Here is a 14528-nt window from a genome sequence, read left to right as displayed (position 1 = left end):
GATGGCAATCCCACCTGAGCAGCCTCTCAGCCCAGGGGGTGGGATTCACAGTAAATGCTGACAGGTGGGGTGGGCACCAGTCATGGGCTCTGAGGGAGATGGAGGCCTTGGGCTCTGCTGGGTAGGTAGGAGTGGCATCAGTCTTCGAGGAGGAGTGGCCAGCCAAGGGTTTGTCACCCATCCTGGGGGTGCCCAGCCTCACTCACTTAGCCTGCACCCTGCTCTACATCTGTCTGTCTGTTCAGGGGAAGACTGTTCCTAGCCCATGGCGGTCACCATGCTGGAAGGGTGGGGGTGGCCAAAGGAGAGGCTGGAAGAGGGGTGGATGGGTGTCGGCGTGGGCAAGATGTGTCCAGAGTGGCTGAAGGGTGGGAGGTGACCCACAGGTGCCATGTGTCCAGCCAGAGCAGCCGCGCTGAAGGGGGATGACTTCTCCTGCATACACTTAGATAGCTCCTCAAAGCACTCAGCCCCCTTCTTGCTCTTCTTGGATTTGTTGGACATTTTCCGGTTCCGTGTCTGGATTCCTTCCTTCTTCATGGTCAGCGGCCTGTTAACCTGGACACAATCACCAAACTTTCAGGATGTTGAGTTCCCTTCCCAGAGCATACCCCACTCCATCCCACCCACCTCACACTGGAAGGCATAGCTGGGCTACAGGTCCCCAGGATGCCAGAAACAGTGTCCTTCAACCTACCCCTAGCATTCCCCATGAACACCTTCTTTTCCCTGCAGTGTCAGCATTTCAGGAAGGGCTTTTCACTGAGTGGGACCTGCAGCAAGTGACCTGAACACTTCAGGACTTTCAGCATTTCTGGCTCCTACCCACTAAATGCCAGCACTGACCCCCTCCAGACAGCCAAGCTCTGTCCCTCCCCGCACAGTTTTAAAAGCATAGATACCACCACTGAGTCCTCCTGGACATTTCTAGTCAGCCCCTGGGCAAGCAGAAGCACCCCTTCTTATAGGAGCCCTTCTGAGGCTCAGGGCCAGCAGCAGCAGCAGCTTCCCAAGCCAAGCCAAGCTGAATACTGTGGCTGGACCTAGCCAGGCAGCACAAAGCACAGCGTCCCTAGAGAGGAGTGGGGCGGGGCACTCACGTTGTGCAGCTTGTAGTAGAGGCCACAGGCGTTGCAGACCGGGTCTCCGTTTGCATTTCGGCGCCATAAGGTGGTGGTTGTTGTCTGACAATTTGCACAACAGGTGCCTGCTCTCCTGGCAGCCGACTAGGGGGAGGGGAAGCGTCAGTCGGCAGCTCCCACGCCCCACCTCGACCTCCCTCCCAGACCCCTGTACACTCCCCAGCCCCAACCAATTTAGCCCAGGAGCAGTAAATCTCACAGGGGAATCAAAGCATCTCAGAGCTGGAGAATTTTAGAATCTGAGAACTGAACAAGAGTCACAGAACTTTAGAATAAAGAACTCTCAGAAGCCCGATCTTATAATCAACAAGAGCTAGAAGGGGAAAGCACTTATCTCCTCCAGACTCCCATCAGGCTAACTCCACAGCCAGGGAAACCAAGGCCCCCAGGCGGGGCCAGCTCAGTCCCCTCAAGCCCCTGGGTCTGGAGCTGATTTACTGTCCCCCTCCGACACCACTCCACCTCAAAAATCCCTTTTCCTGGGTGAGTCAGCGACCCTGGGGCCAGAGCAGGGAGGGCCCATACCATCCGGGACAACAGAGGGTCCGACTGGGACTGTAAAATGACCCTCTTAGAGTGCCTAGAGCTGCAATGTCCAACAGGGTGACCACTAGCCACATGTGGCAATTTAAATTAAGTTTAAACTACCTACAACTTAATAAAATTAAAAATTCAATTTCTTCAATTACACCAGGCACATTTCAAGTGATCCACATGTGGCTAGTGCAGATATACAACATTTCTACTAGACAGTGCTGGTCACGAGATCCTGATTTAGCCCCCAAGTCCCCAAGGTTCTGTCCAGCCCCTATACCTCAAACCTAAAGACTCTAAGCCCCCAGCCTGGCTGAACACTACAGTTAAGTTTCCACAGAAGGGTGCTAAGCGCTCTGTAGGGAGAAGGCACAAGGGAGCCTTTACCCAAGAAAGCAGAGGCCCACCAGCAAACAGAACGAGTCCTCCAACACTTCCCAGAGCACCGTGGACTGGAATCCACCAGCCAGCCAGCAGGCCTGGGGGAGGGGAATGTGTGTTGTGTGTGTGTGTGTGTGTGTGTGTGTGTGGCCAGCAAAGTCTGGACCGGCCCCAGGCCTGAGCCTGGTCACAGAGGGGACCAACCCACGGCAGAGCGGGGGCAGGGAGGGGTGAGTAAGCAGCCCCAAACTGGAATTCTGACTCAGGGGCCAACAACGTATCCTCCTCACCCCTACCCCCACTCAGCAGCCCTTACCCTAGCCCTCACTCCGGGGTAAAATGGGTCCCCAAAGGGGCCAATATAGGCCTCATAAATCACTTCGCCCTGAAAAAAAGGTATTTATTATTCTTAGCATTTTACGCATTATTTGCAGAGTATTAGAGATTTCAAAACAGCCCAGCAAGAGGCAGGCCTGAGCCGAGGAGACTCTCTAAAAACTCGCAGAGTCCGGAAACAGATACGCGAAGTTTCCTTATCTTCGGGCTGCAGATGTCCGGATAGGAAACTCCGGCAGGAGATCCGAAAGGGCATTTTTTTAAAAATCACTCAAATGAAAATACACAGTATAGGTGACTCCATGGAAAAATAATAAAGGGCAGGTTTTTTTGGTGGTTGGTGTGAGTGTGTGTGTTTTATTTAAATAAGCATGAGGAGACTATGTGTGTTGGAAAGCAAGGCAGAACTGCCCTGAGCAACGAAGGAAAATTACTTCATGGCCCTATTTTTAAAAAGAGTTAAACAGAGGCCAAAGGATGGGAGCTGGGCCCTTGGACTCAACCTGAGCGGGAGGGGCTACCTGGTGGTCCAGTAATCCCTCCAGGCCCGGAGGGCAGCAGGGAAAACCTAGCGCTACATCCAAGTGATTTTAAATGATAAAAGGGAATTTCAAGTGGCAAATCATCTGCACTTGAAGGGTTTAATTTTTATGTCTTTATTTTCTTTAACTGTCTACTCTTGCCCAGGTTACCATCCACAGGATCAGAGTTGGGACACCGCCCCTCAAATGCCAGCTGGCCCAAGCCCACCACCTACCAGTCTCCGCTTAGGCTTGATGAGTGGCCGATTCTGCCCATTCATCTTGTGGTAGAGCCCACAAGCGTTGCACAGGTAGTGGCCAGTGCCATCTCGCCGCCAGAGAGGGGTGGCTGTGGCCCCACAGTTGACACACTCCCGGCCTTCTGAAGGGAAACGGGGAGAAACAGGGAGCCTGTTTAACCTACACGGTTGTAGGGAGGGAGCTGGAGCAGGCAAGCGGGTACACTGGAGGCCAACGCAACCCTTGAAAGATGCCCAGTTTGCCTCTGCTGATGTATAGCAGGGGACTGCTTTTAGTCTCCACCCAAGCAGGAGGAGGAACCAAAGGGTCTTCTCCATGGAAGGTGGGTAAAGTTTAATGCAAATGCCCCTCTTCAAAATTCCCAGAGCTAGAAGGAAGGGGAATGAGAAGGGGAGGAGTGGGGCCAGAGCCCCAGGGATTCTGGAAAGATCAGCAAAGGATATTTACAACAAACTTTGCCTAGGGCAATGGCCGGAGTCACCAACATGGCCTGGCTGGGCCTGCAAGGCTTTCTGCCTCCCTCAACTCCCACCCATTTGCCGACTCCACTACTCCTCTTTCTCCCCAATGGCCGTCTGCCATTCCCCTCACCACTGTTCTGTTTTCTGTCCTCTTATTCCACCCTGTCTTTCTACTTCTAGTCCAGGGTAATTCTCTTCTCTCTCCTCAACTTTTTCCTCTTCTGCGGAGGCCCTAAGATTCAGTCCTAAAGTAGCATTTAAGTTGTTCTGTAAAATAAAATAAATAATAAGACCTTTCATTTTTGGACTAAGTGGCCTTGTGTTTTGGTTAAAAGACCATCTGGAACTGAAATAAAAAGTAAAACAAACTTGGAAAAAAAGATTAAGACAGGTCTAAAGAGAACGTAGCAGACCGCAAACCCCTGGACTGTAGTGGGTGCCGGCAGGCAGCATGGACGGTAGCTGCCTAGCATCAGGTTACCTGGGAAATTTTCCCCAGTTTTGTTTAAACTAAATTGTCAATATATACAAGCAAGTGAAGGGGGTTCCTGGACCCAGAAGTAAAAGTTTTTAAAAATCTTTTCCCTTAGCTTCCCGGCTTAAAAGAATCAGAAAGAGGCAGCGGCAGCAGGCACCCATAGAGAACACTTAGAGCTCTGCAGCTAAATTGGTGACAAGCCCAGCCTGGGCCTGGTTAGGTTCTTATAGGCAAAGGAGCAGAGAGCACCAGTGGTTTAGTCCCTTGAGTGCCCTCAGGGAGGAGAGAGGAAAGGACAGCCAGGAGCAAGGAGCAGAAAGGCATGCAAAATGGGAATTTTGCTCTGGGGGAAGTCTCCTAAGGAGATCAGGAGCCATCAAAATCCCAAGATCTGACTGACTGAGTTGGGGAACCAGATTCCTTAAGGATGTGGAGCCTCAAAAGTGCACCTGTGAACAGGCACACACACAAACACACACATACATACTATGCGCACACAGACTCACTTCTCTCACCTACCTATTCCATTCTCACACTAAATGCACTAATTAACAAGGCAATTTTAATATTCGTTTAAGATATAGGGAAGCATAGGGGGGCATTCCTCTTCTGCTCTGGCGGTGGCTCATCTTGGAGAGGATGAATGAAAGTCAAAGAGGGAATTGAACTTAAAAAAAGAGTAAGGTTTAGGGTCCTCTCTCTCATTCTGGGGTCTCAAATATCTGTTAGGGGCTATTGGAGGTTGGTGCTACCCACCCCCAGATGTGTGAATCTGACACTAACCCCTCTTCCAAATCACAGCCCCTACAAAAACACAGCACCCTTGCTCCCATGTGTCTTTACCTGAACAGGAGCGTGCCTTGCTGCGCTGCTTAGGAGTGAAGCTGGAGGCAGGGCCACCCAAGAAGCCTCCAGGGTGGAAGAGTCCGCTGCTGTAGTCATGGGCAGTGGCTGGTACATAGGAGGGGTAGGTGGGGATGGGGTGGTGTGTGGCAGGCTGGGTGCCCATGGCTGCGAGGCCTGGACGAAGGGGACTGCTGCTTTCCATCTTCATGCTCTCAGTTAGTGACACCTGGTACTTGATGCCATCCTTGTCCTCTCCCCGAGCTGCACTGCCCCCTGCAGAGGACGAGGCTGGGGAGGCAGCGCCTGTGGTGCTGGGGTCAGGAGAAACTTCTTTGGGTGGTGTGGGTGGGAATCCAAAGAGATGGGAGCCTGAGTGGGCTGCCGTGGGTGTGAGGGAGGCCACTGAGCTCCCACTGCCTCCTCCACTCCCACCGCCTGCCCCTGCATACACAGAGAGAGGGCCTCCAGGGCCTCCAGCAGCTGAGGGGTGCAGTGGCGTCTTGGAGAAGGGGCTCACGGTCCAGGGATTGTGGTGGTGAGCTGCGGCAGCAGAGAGGGCCGCTTTGCCCCCATCCAGCCAAGGCAACCCAGGGCTGTGCAACAAGTGTGGTCGGCACATCTGGCTTCCCGTCAGGCGAGCTTTGGGTCAGAAGGAGAGAGCACACACAAGAATCACATCCCCAGTCCAGCACACAGGACGGCAACTCACACACCAACCAGCAAACTACCTCCCCCCAAAAGAAAACCAGAAACATAACACCCCAACCGGCAATAATCAGGAATGTCAGTCAGGAACTGAGAGGCAAGGTGGCCCAGAAGGAACCCCAGGGGACAAGGTTCAGAAGGAAGCCCCACCGGCCAGTTGGAAATGGGCCGAAGCCCAATGGGCCCCAAACCCTTTTCTAGGGCCAAGGCCCACACATCGCAGCTGATTTCTCAGCTGCCCCAACTCCTGCGGATCCCACATCCGGGAAGCAGGCCCTGGCCCTCCTCCCCTGCCTTGGCCTGGTCCGAGCGCCTGGTTTCCAGCTACCCACAGGCCGGGGCTCACCGTGCGCGGGGCTGTAAGAGACCCGTGCCCGCGCGTGGGCCGGGTTGGCGTAGTAGGGGTTGCCCTGCGAGTCGAGATGGTTGAAGAAGACATCCACCTCGTCGGGCGGCAGCAGCTGCGCGGGCTCCATGTAGTTGTGTGCCAGGCCCGGGTGGTGCGAGTCGGGGTGCTGCGCATTGAGCACCGCGGGGTGCGCCATCCAGCGCGGCTGTTCGGGCGCCACTTCCATAGCCAGAGGCGGCGGTGACTCGAGATCTGTGTGGAGGCAGCAGCAGACCTGCGCGACCGAAGGGGGCGTGAGGGGCGCTGTCAGAGCCCCAAACCCCCCAATATCCCCACGCGACGTCCAAGCGCCGCTGTGCTGAGGGCCAGGCCACTCCCGGGTGGGAGGAAAGCGCGAGGTTCAAAACGAAAGGAAGGCTGGGGAAGGGGGTTCAGCTACGCACACTTACATCGTGGCCCCTAGTCCCAGAGGCACACACCCGCGCACACGGAGTCACACTCGGGGACAAGCCGCGACACTAGTTATCTCAACAAACGCATACAAAAGTTGCACTTCAGTCAGAAACACTGAATCCCCACCCTCCCAGTACACAAACCCATAAACATAAACTAAAAGTTGGAGACAGGCGCCCAAGCACCCACTGGAGCACATGATCACAGCGACACGCACACACCTACACTTGGCGCCGGCCACACAATCTGAACTGCCCCCCCCGCACCCGCCAACTCGCAAACGCAGCCCCGGGGGCCGAAAGCCAGTACCCGGCGGCCTAATCAAAACCTCTCGCCAAGGCACACCACAGCAGTCACCGCAGTCTGGTCCTGGCCCCCAAGCCCTTGAGGCCCCAAGCCCCCGAGCCCCCTTGAAGCCAGGCGCTCCCCAGGCCGCAGCTCGCTCGGACACCACAAACTTACACACGCAGAGCCAAGGGAAGGGGGGTGCGGCCGCAGAAGGTGAGCAGCACCGGCAGAAGCCCCGGGGACCGCTGGCCCAGGGACTGCGCGTCGGACAGCTGGTGGGTTTCACGCAGTACAGGCAAAGGGCAGCGCGCGCCTCGGCCTCGGGCCCGACGGGCTCCGGCCACTCGCCATCCTCTGGCCGCCCTGGCGCCAGCTGCCGACTCCTGCACAGACATGAAGCGGGGGCCGCGCACGCCTAAGAAGCCGGCGCCAGCCAATCAGGGCCGCCCGCCGCCCAGCCTCCACCTCCTATTGGCTGCGCCCCCAACTCAAGGTCCGATGGACTCCAGGACTGACCCGCCGGCCTGCCCCCCTGCAGCCCGCCGGCCCCCTCCCAGCACTCTCCCAGCGGCTTCTGCGGCCAACGCCTCCTCCGCCGGACCCTCGCCCTCGAAGTCCGACCCTTGTGCCCGCTCTCGCAGACAGTCAATCCCCCCAACTTCTGCGGTCCCCTCTCAATAACTACACGCTGGGCCCCTTCTCCTGCAACCCTCTGGGTGTCCTGTCCCCGAGACCCCACCTCCTTTACCACTGAACGTCGTCGGCCCGAGTCAACATACCTATCCAAACTGTTCCCTACTCACTCGGGTACTGACTAGGTGAGGGACAGCGGGGCCTGAGAAAGGGGCAGGAACCTCAGGCTTCTGGAGAGCACCTGGGCCTGGGACACAAGAGATCTAAGCCGTCTGACAGAGTAGAGGTGTCCAGGCCAGAGGTTCCAGAGAGAGAAAGGGAGCTGTCCCTACTCCGGCGTAGCCTTTGCAGACCAACAGGCCAAACTGCCTGGGGCCACACTGTGAAGACCCGGACTGGCGCCAGCGCAGGCTGGAGGAAGAAGGCCCCGGGCAGGAGAAGGCTTTTATTTTTCCTCAAGGGGGTCCCCGAGTTGGCCCAGGCGAAAGGAGGTGGTTTGAGTACTCCATCCCCTAGGTCACCTAGAACTACTTTCCATACCTCTCCAGCCCCAAGATCTAGCTGTGTGGGGTGGCCTGGCCCAGTGTACAGATCTCCTTGCTTCTTCCCCACTGTACAGATGGGGAAAACAGAGGCTGGAAGGGAGCCTGAGGCCGAGTAGGGGGCATGTCACGCACAAAGAAACTTGGGGGGCCGAGACAGGTGCGAGGTAGTGAGGGAGTCAGCGGTGTACCGGCCCTCTTCTTTCACTGGGCCCGCGGCTCTCGGGTGGAAGTTCTGAGGGATCCCAGGTGGGTCAGGGGCAGGGGGAGTGCGGGGGTCTGGCCACCCTCGGGAGGGAAGGGGGAGGGGCGGCGCGATTGACAGTCGGTAATTGGGTAACTGGAGGCGGCTTCTCCGCCCGGGCGGCCCCGCCACCGCGACGCCGGGCCCCTGACGTCACCCGATTCGCCAGGAAATGAACTTTTTAATAATCCAAGGAGGGAGGAAAGCCCTCGGCCCCCTCAGGTCGGCTCCGGGGGCGTCCGGCCCGGCCGGGTTCAGCGGGCGCGTTCCCCTAGCCCCCTCCCAGACCAGCTCAAGGTAGCGCCAAGGGGGCCGCGGGCGGGGACCTCTGCCTGCTACTGCTTATGGCTGTCCGTCAGTCCGTCCAAGGCCCAGGCACAGGTAAAGACCAAGGCCGGGGGTCCGCAAAGCGTCCAGGGCTACACACTAGAGCGTCTCGGGCCCTTCAGGAGCCGCCTGCCCGGCAGCCGGCCAAGTCTCCCTCGGGCTCCGTTTCGCTCTGAGGCGCGCGGGGCCCGGGCTACTCAGAACTCCCGTCTCCAGGAGAGGAGGCCAGCACCCGCCGGGAAAGCCAAGCCGAAGCCGGGAGCTGAAGCAGGAGGACGCGGGCGCTGGGCCTAGATGGCCAGTTGGGGCAGGTGAGCAGCCGGGTTTGCGCTCCCCTCAACGCGCGCGACTTGGCGGGGTCCAGCTGTGCCTCCGTACGTTTCTCTCTCCGTCTCCCTACCTCTTGCTTACGATTCTGCTCCAGTGTGGAAAATGAGATCGCCGAGGAGCCTCAAGCCGGCTTTGCGTCCCCGCAGTCTAGAGTGAATCTCTCAGACCCCCGCGGCCCCAGGGACAATCCCGCGTGTCGGGCAAGGCTGCCTTGCTCTGGCTCGAACCGCGGGGCCCAACGTCTGTGCCCGACCGGCTTGCCGCGGGCGGAGGGGCAGCGAATGTGGGACCAAGCGGAAGCTTCCCGCTGGGCAGCGATCCGCGCCTCCGCTGGCAGGGAGGTGGCCGCGCCGCGCCCGCGGAAAGCAGGTAATTTGCCTTTTTCCTTTAAGGGCGCGGTTTGATGATCCTCCTCCCTCTCGGTTCTGAGTGGCTTTCGAGCTTCAGAACCACGAGCTCGGCCTCAAGCTCTTCCCGAGAGGCGTCCTGGCCATCCCAGGGGTGGAGGTGGCGGGTGCCGCGGGACCCTCTGCCCGAACGCCAGCTCCTGCGGTGCCCGCAGACCTGGCGCAGAGCGGACGGGGATTTAATTACCCTGCTCGCCGGCTCAGAAAATCGCCGTGCGGAGGGGCTTAGCAGGGCGGTTAAGCGATATTCGAACTGAGGCCTCCGGAGACCCGCACCAGCTTTCCTGCCTGCAATCCCAGCGTACAGAAAAGGGAAAGGCGCTCTGCAAGGTCCCCGGAACCCCTGGGGATGCCTTTCTCTGAGACGCCACTGGTGGCCAGCTCGGCCGAGGCCTCTATCCAAAGATGGGAGCTCCTGCGTTAGACACGGGACTGCCTGCGTTCTCTCGCAGAAAAGAAACCGCCTGAAAGAGAAAAGCACGATGCCGTCCGTGTAGCGGGGCGCCACCCTGGCCAATAAAGGGGGCCCCTGAGTCCGAGAGAGAGAGAGAGAGAGAGAGAGAGAGAGAGAGAGAGAGAGAGAGAGTGTTTGTGTGTGTGTATGAGAGAGAGAGAGAGAGAGACAGACCGACGGACGCCAGCCAGGCGCCTGGCCCACTATGCAGGCGGAGCCTTGTCCTCCCACCGCGGCCCCAAACAAACGTCCGAGGAGGGCCAGGGCAGTCCCCATGATTCGGCTGAGGGGCGCGGGGCGCTATCCCGAGCGGATTTATTTCTCTCATCTTACGGCCTGGCCTTTTGGGGTCCTTTGGATGCCTTCGGAGGGGACACGTTCCCTTTCCCAATTTTCTGTTCGTTCTGAAAGGTTGTTAGAAACGTGAGCCTCGGCCTTTGATCACGCCAAGAAGCTGTCACTTTCCCTACATGGGAACAAGATTTTACGTAGCCCTGGGGAAGGGCGACGACGAAACTCAATTTTCTAATCATTCTTCTCAAGTGACCCGAGACTTCCCCGGGAGCAAGCGTCCTTGCGGCCCAGGGTGTTTTCACCCGGAGGCTGGGAGCGCAGCACATCCGGCTCCCGGTTCTAGAGCACCTCGAGGGGCCTCTCGGAGCCGCCCAGGTCTCCCTGCCGCGCCGACCGGCCATACCGCACCCTTTGTTTAAACTTCGTTCATTCGAAGCGGCCCCTCTGGGACCCTAAGTTTGTTCTCTTTTTGTAACCTAATTCTCCCCTTTTCCTATGGGCAGCTAATTGACCGGCTACGGAGGCGGTTCAAAGAAATCGATTTGTTTAGGAGCTGCCTTCCATAAGCATGTTTAATTCGTAGCCCAGCTTTCCCCTAACCTCACACTGCCAGTGTACCTTGAGGGGTTCTGCAGGGGGACGGATTAACCAGAGTGGTTTAGAAGTCCCCTCCAGGGATAGGCCTCTGGTCTGCTCAGGGTTCCAGGAGGGCGGACTACGGCTCCAACGGCCCCTCCTGTTCTTGGAGGGTCACTCCTAGCCCCCCACATCAGAAGATTCCCTCGCTCCCGACCTCCTTGCCGGTTCTCCCAGTCCATTGGCGTTCTGGGCCTTTTGGAGCTATAGATACCGGGCCCAGCGCCCTAGCTGTCTGGCGCCCTGAACCAAGAAGCTTCAGAGATCCTGTATCTCCTTACCCCCACCCCCAAGTCGAGCGTTCTCCCCCAAGGCCCTGCAAGAGAGCCTCAAACCATCGGGTAGTTTTTTCCCCTGCTTGAGCAGCCACCGTTTACTTAGAGAGCCCGGCGGCCTGACAACTGGTAAATCCGTTTCGTTAGACGCAATTTGTTTGCAATTTGTTGACCTGGCAGAGAAACGTGCTAGGAGCCTGGGCAGCTGCTCTGGCCCTACCTGCTTCTCTAATTTTGCCTCTGAGAAACGAATCCAAGCGCGAGGTGCCTGTGTAGACCCGACCCCAGCTACGGCGGCTAGGCAAGATGTTCCCCACCCCAGGAGACAAGGTTTTTCCCAAAACAACGAATTCCCTTCCGCGTTTTCCGGGAATGGAGTGCCGCCAAACCTGAGGACCCTGAACGCTGGGCTTTTCCCCATTACGGCTGGGGCAACCTAGAGAGTTCAAGCGGGTGGTGGCCAAAGGATTCTAAACTCCCCGCGTCCGGATAGACACTGACCGCGATCTACGCCTCCCGGCGGCAGATCCCAGAGTCTTCGGCGGCCCCATTCTTATTGAAATCCCCCTAAACGCAGTCCGACTCCAGTTTGGGGTAGGGGGGTGGCTTCCAGACCCGGCGCTCTCCCCCACCAGCACCCCAGCCACACAGAATAAAGGGCCGCCCGACGCGGCGCGCGGGGGCGTACGCAGGAGCTAGCCGGGTTAAGCCGCGCAAAGCCGGTGCACGGGACCAATCGGCAGGTGCAGCCGCCTCTGCGGCCGGTCTCCTGCGCACCCGCCGCAGCGGCCCAGGGGTGGGGGGGAACCCGGGACAAAGGTCCCAGCTCCGGGATGGGGGCAGGGGACTCTGCGAGGCTCTGGGAGCGCCAAGGGCTAGTGGCCTGCGGCTCTAAGACGTGAGAAGGCAGGGGACCCAAGGTGGGCTGACTGTTCCCAAGTCCCCATCCTCTGGACTCAGGTCCCTATGACCTGGTGTTGGAAACGCTAGCAGGACCAGGACAAGCCCCGAAGACTGCACGTCAGGGGTCTAAGGGTCAGGCAGATGGTTCGATGGGTACCAGCGGGCCGGGCCTGAGATGCGAAGGGCGCCAGGAGGGGGCGGGGAGGACTTACCAAGTGAGCGCAGAGGGCGGCGCCCCCGGGCGGACGGGGCCGGAGCGGAGCCGGGCGCACAAAGCGGTGCGGGTTGAGGGGACCCGCCGGGCCCGGCGCAGGCTGGCGGCGCTCAAAAGCAGGGCCTGGGCGGCGCGCGGATGTGCTGCATGGTGCACCGCAGGCCGCTTTTGTTCGCTCGGTGGCAGACCGGGGTTGGCCGGAGTGGGGGCGCCGGCGGGCAGGAGATAGGGACTTGTGCAGCGAGCCCCGGCGGCGCTGGCCCGGCTACCTTCCCCCGCCTTTCCCTTCCCCTGGCGGGAGTGCCACCGCTTTTTATTTCGACAGCACTTTGAGGAGGCGGGGGCGCTGCGGGTGCAGGGTGGGGTGAGGAGGAAGGTGCCTGGGACTCTGCGCCCAGCAGCCGGGTCGAGCCGCTGGGCTGGCCGGCCAGGGCCGCCCCACTCTCAGGGCGCACACTCCTTGCTTGTCCACACTCCACACTCCCTCCCTCACCAGGGCGCACACTTGCCCTCCTGCTCTCAGAGATACACGCGCAGGAAGCTCAGGACGTCCCTTTTCTGAGACCCTCCCTTGGGATCTTGAACTGAGGACACACACGCCCACACACGCATGTACACAGACGCCTGCCTCCTTCTGCAACCTAGTAGTGCTCACATGGACACATCTATGCACATGCATTGGTGCTGACAGCTGTGTGGATGTCCCCAGACAGGTGACTTGGTCACACTAGGGAGCACATGTCCACCCACTCAAATGTAGCTGGGCAGTCTAGAGCACACTCATATTTGCTGGCTGATTTGGCTAAATGTTGAGATAACTCTCCACCGGGTTGTTGCCAACTCCAGAGAGGACTAGAGAATGTTAGGAACCCAGTTTCAGGATTCTCTGGCCCAGCCCCACACTACAGGGAGCAAGGAAACAGAGTGCTTGTCATTGGAAAACTGGGTGGTAGGGCTGGGTTGTGAGTTGTGGGAGGGAGTTATCACTCAGGAAGGCTCCCTGGGTTAGGTCTGCTGTTAGGAGCCAGGGAAGCAGGGTACTTGGTGTCTGCTCCAAAGTACCTACCATAGAATGCCACCTGTGGTGTGGGCCGTTCTGAGTGTTATTGCTGCCGTCCAGAGGATGAAAGTAGCCTGGAGGGTTTTGGGCCCAAAGATGAGTGCCTAGCCCTGAAAAGACAGGGAGGTATGTAGCCCTGGGGAAACGGCTGTGCACCCAGATTGCCCCAGAGAAAGGAGTTTGTGCACTGCACTCCCATATCTGTGGGCATCTGCTGTCTGTGGGTCCTTCTCAAAATCTGGTAGTGACTATTTTGCATGAGTATGTGCTCTGTGCATGGGGCAGGATGTCTGTCCTGTGTGCCCACTTGTGTCTGTGTGCATTTGTGAACACATGGGAAGGGGAGGGCTGCAAAACTGAGAAGGTCTGTTTCTTGTGGGTTTCTGAGAATCTGTATTAGGAAGTAGGTCACTCTGTGTGGCTGTTTCAGAGTATGACCCTGTAAGTGCATACGGAAGAGTTTGTCTGTGGAATTAGGTGTGTGTCCCTGTGGCTGTATATCTTAGCATCATTATATCCATGAACCATGTGATCAGGAATGGGTATTTCCAAGTGCTTGTATGTGTCCCTGTATGTGTCTGTGTGTTTCTAGGTGTCTGTGTCTATGATGAATTAGTGAGTTTTGCGGTATGTGTGTCTGTATCTGGACTGTGTGTGTGTCTTTAACAGTGTGTGTCTGAGTATTTGTATCTTTGAACTGATGTGTGTTTGGTGTGTTAAAGTGTCTCTGGATATCCATGTACCACTCTAGTTATTAATTGATGTGTGCTAAGGAGGTTTTCTTGTCTGTGTATGTGTGTGTGTCTATCTTTAACTGCAGGATTGCTGTGTCCTTGTATCTTGGAACTGACTGGAGTGTGTAGGATGTGTATCATAGTGTGTCTGAATATCTGGAATTGATGTGTGTGGGGCTGTGCATTTTTGTTTGTGTATCTGTGTATGTGTGTCTCTTCAACTGTATGGGCATATGTGTGGATGACTGTATCTTTGAACTGGTGTGTGTTTCTAGCCAGTGGTACTCTGTATCTGAGACCCTGGGTGACACTCAGTATGTGTCTCCCAGATTGCCTGCCATCGAACCTTCCCTTGCCCAGTAGGGCAGGTGGCCAGTGGAGCTCCAGGGTGCCATTTGTGGGGATACTCTCTGTTTGTCTGTGGGAGGGGGAGATGAGTTGATAAGGCTTATCTGCCACAGCCAGCACCATGCTGAATAACTGCTCTAATGAGGTGGCCTCTCTGGGACCACCCACTCCCAGGGCTCTGGGCTCACTGGGGAGGGCCATGGGAGAGTGGGTTTTCAGGCACAGAAGCAAACCCTCATGAAACTCAGGACTTGAGTGTCTTTGGGGCCTTTTCTAGTTTGGTCTTATTTCCTTGGAGGGGGGCTTATAGGCCTTGCACCCCCACCCCCACCCTGTGAGACATCTCCTTGATGGGTTGGGCTGGCCAGAGCC

The 14528-nt window shown here is 57.5% G+C and overlaps 1 protein-coding gene across 1 annotated transcript; it reads right to left on the bottom strand.

The window, feature by feature from the left end:
- Nucleotides 1-258: 258 nt before the first annotated feature.
- On the bottom strand, nt 259-6240 carry GATA2 (GATA binding protein 2). The gene is made up of 5 exons (XM_007953203.2): nt 6012-6240; nt 4958-5599; nt 3151-3296; nt 1101-1226; nt 259-558 (listed from the first exon to the last, which is right to left on the bottom strand). Exons 1-5 carry the CDS (start codon nt 6238-6240, stop codon nt 259-261), a joined length of 1443 nt encoding a protein of 480 aa, XP_007951394.1.
- Between the last annotated feature and the right edge of the window lie 8288 nt (nt 6241-14528).

This window comes from Orycteropus afer, unplaced genomic scaffold, assembly GCF_000298275.1.
Source record: "Orycteropus afer afer isolate SDZICR_OR568_19922 unplaced genomic scaffold, OryAfe1.0 scaffold00377, whole genome shotgun sequence".
NCBI classification, from domain to species: domain Eukaryota; kingdom Metazoa; phylum Chordata; class Mammalia; order Tubulidentata; family Orycteropodidae; genus Orycteropus; species Orycteropus afer.
The sequence above is the reverse complement of the archived record's forward strand: the minus strand, read 5'-3'. Positions and strand labels throughout refer to the sequence as shown.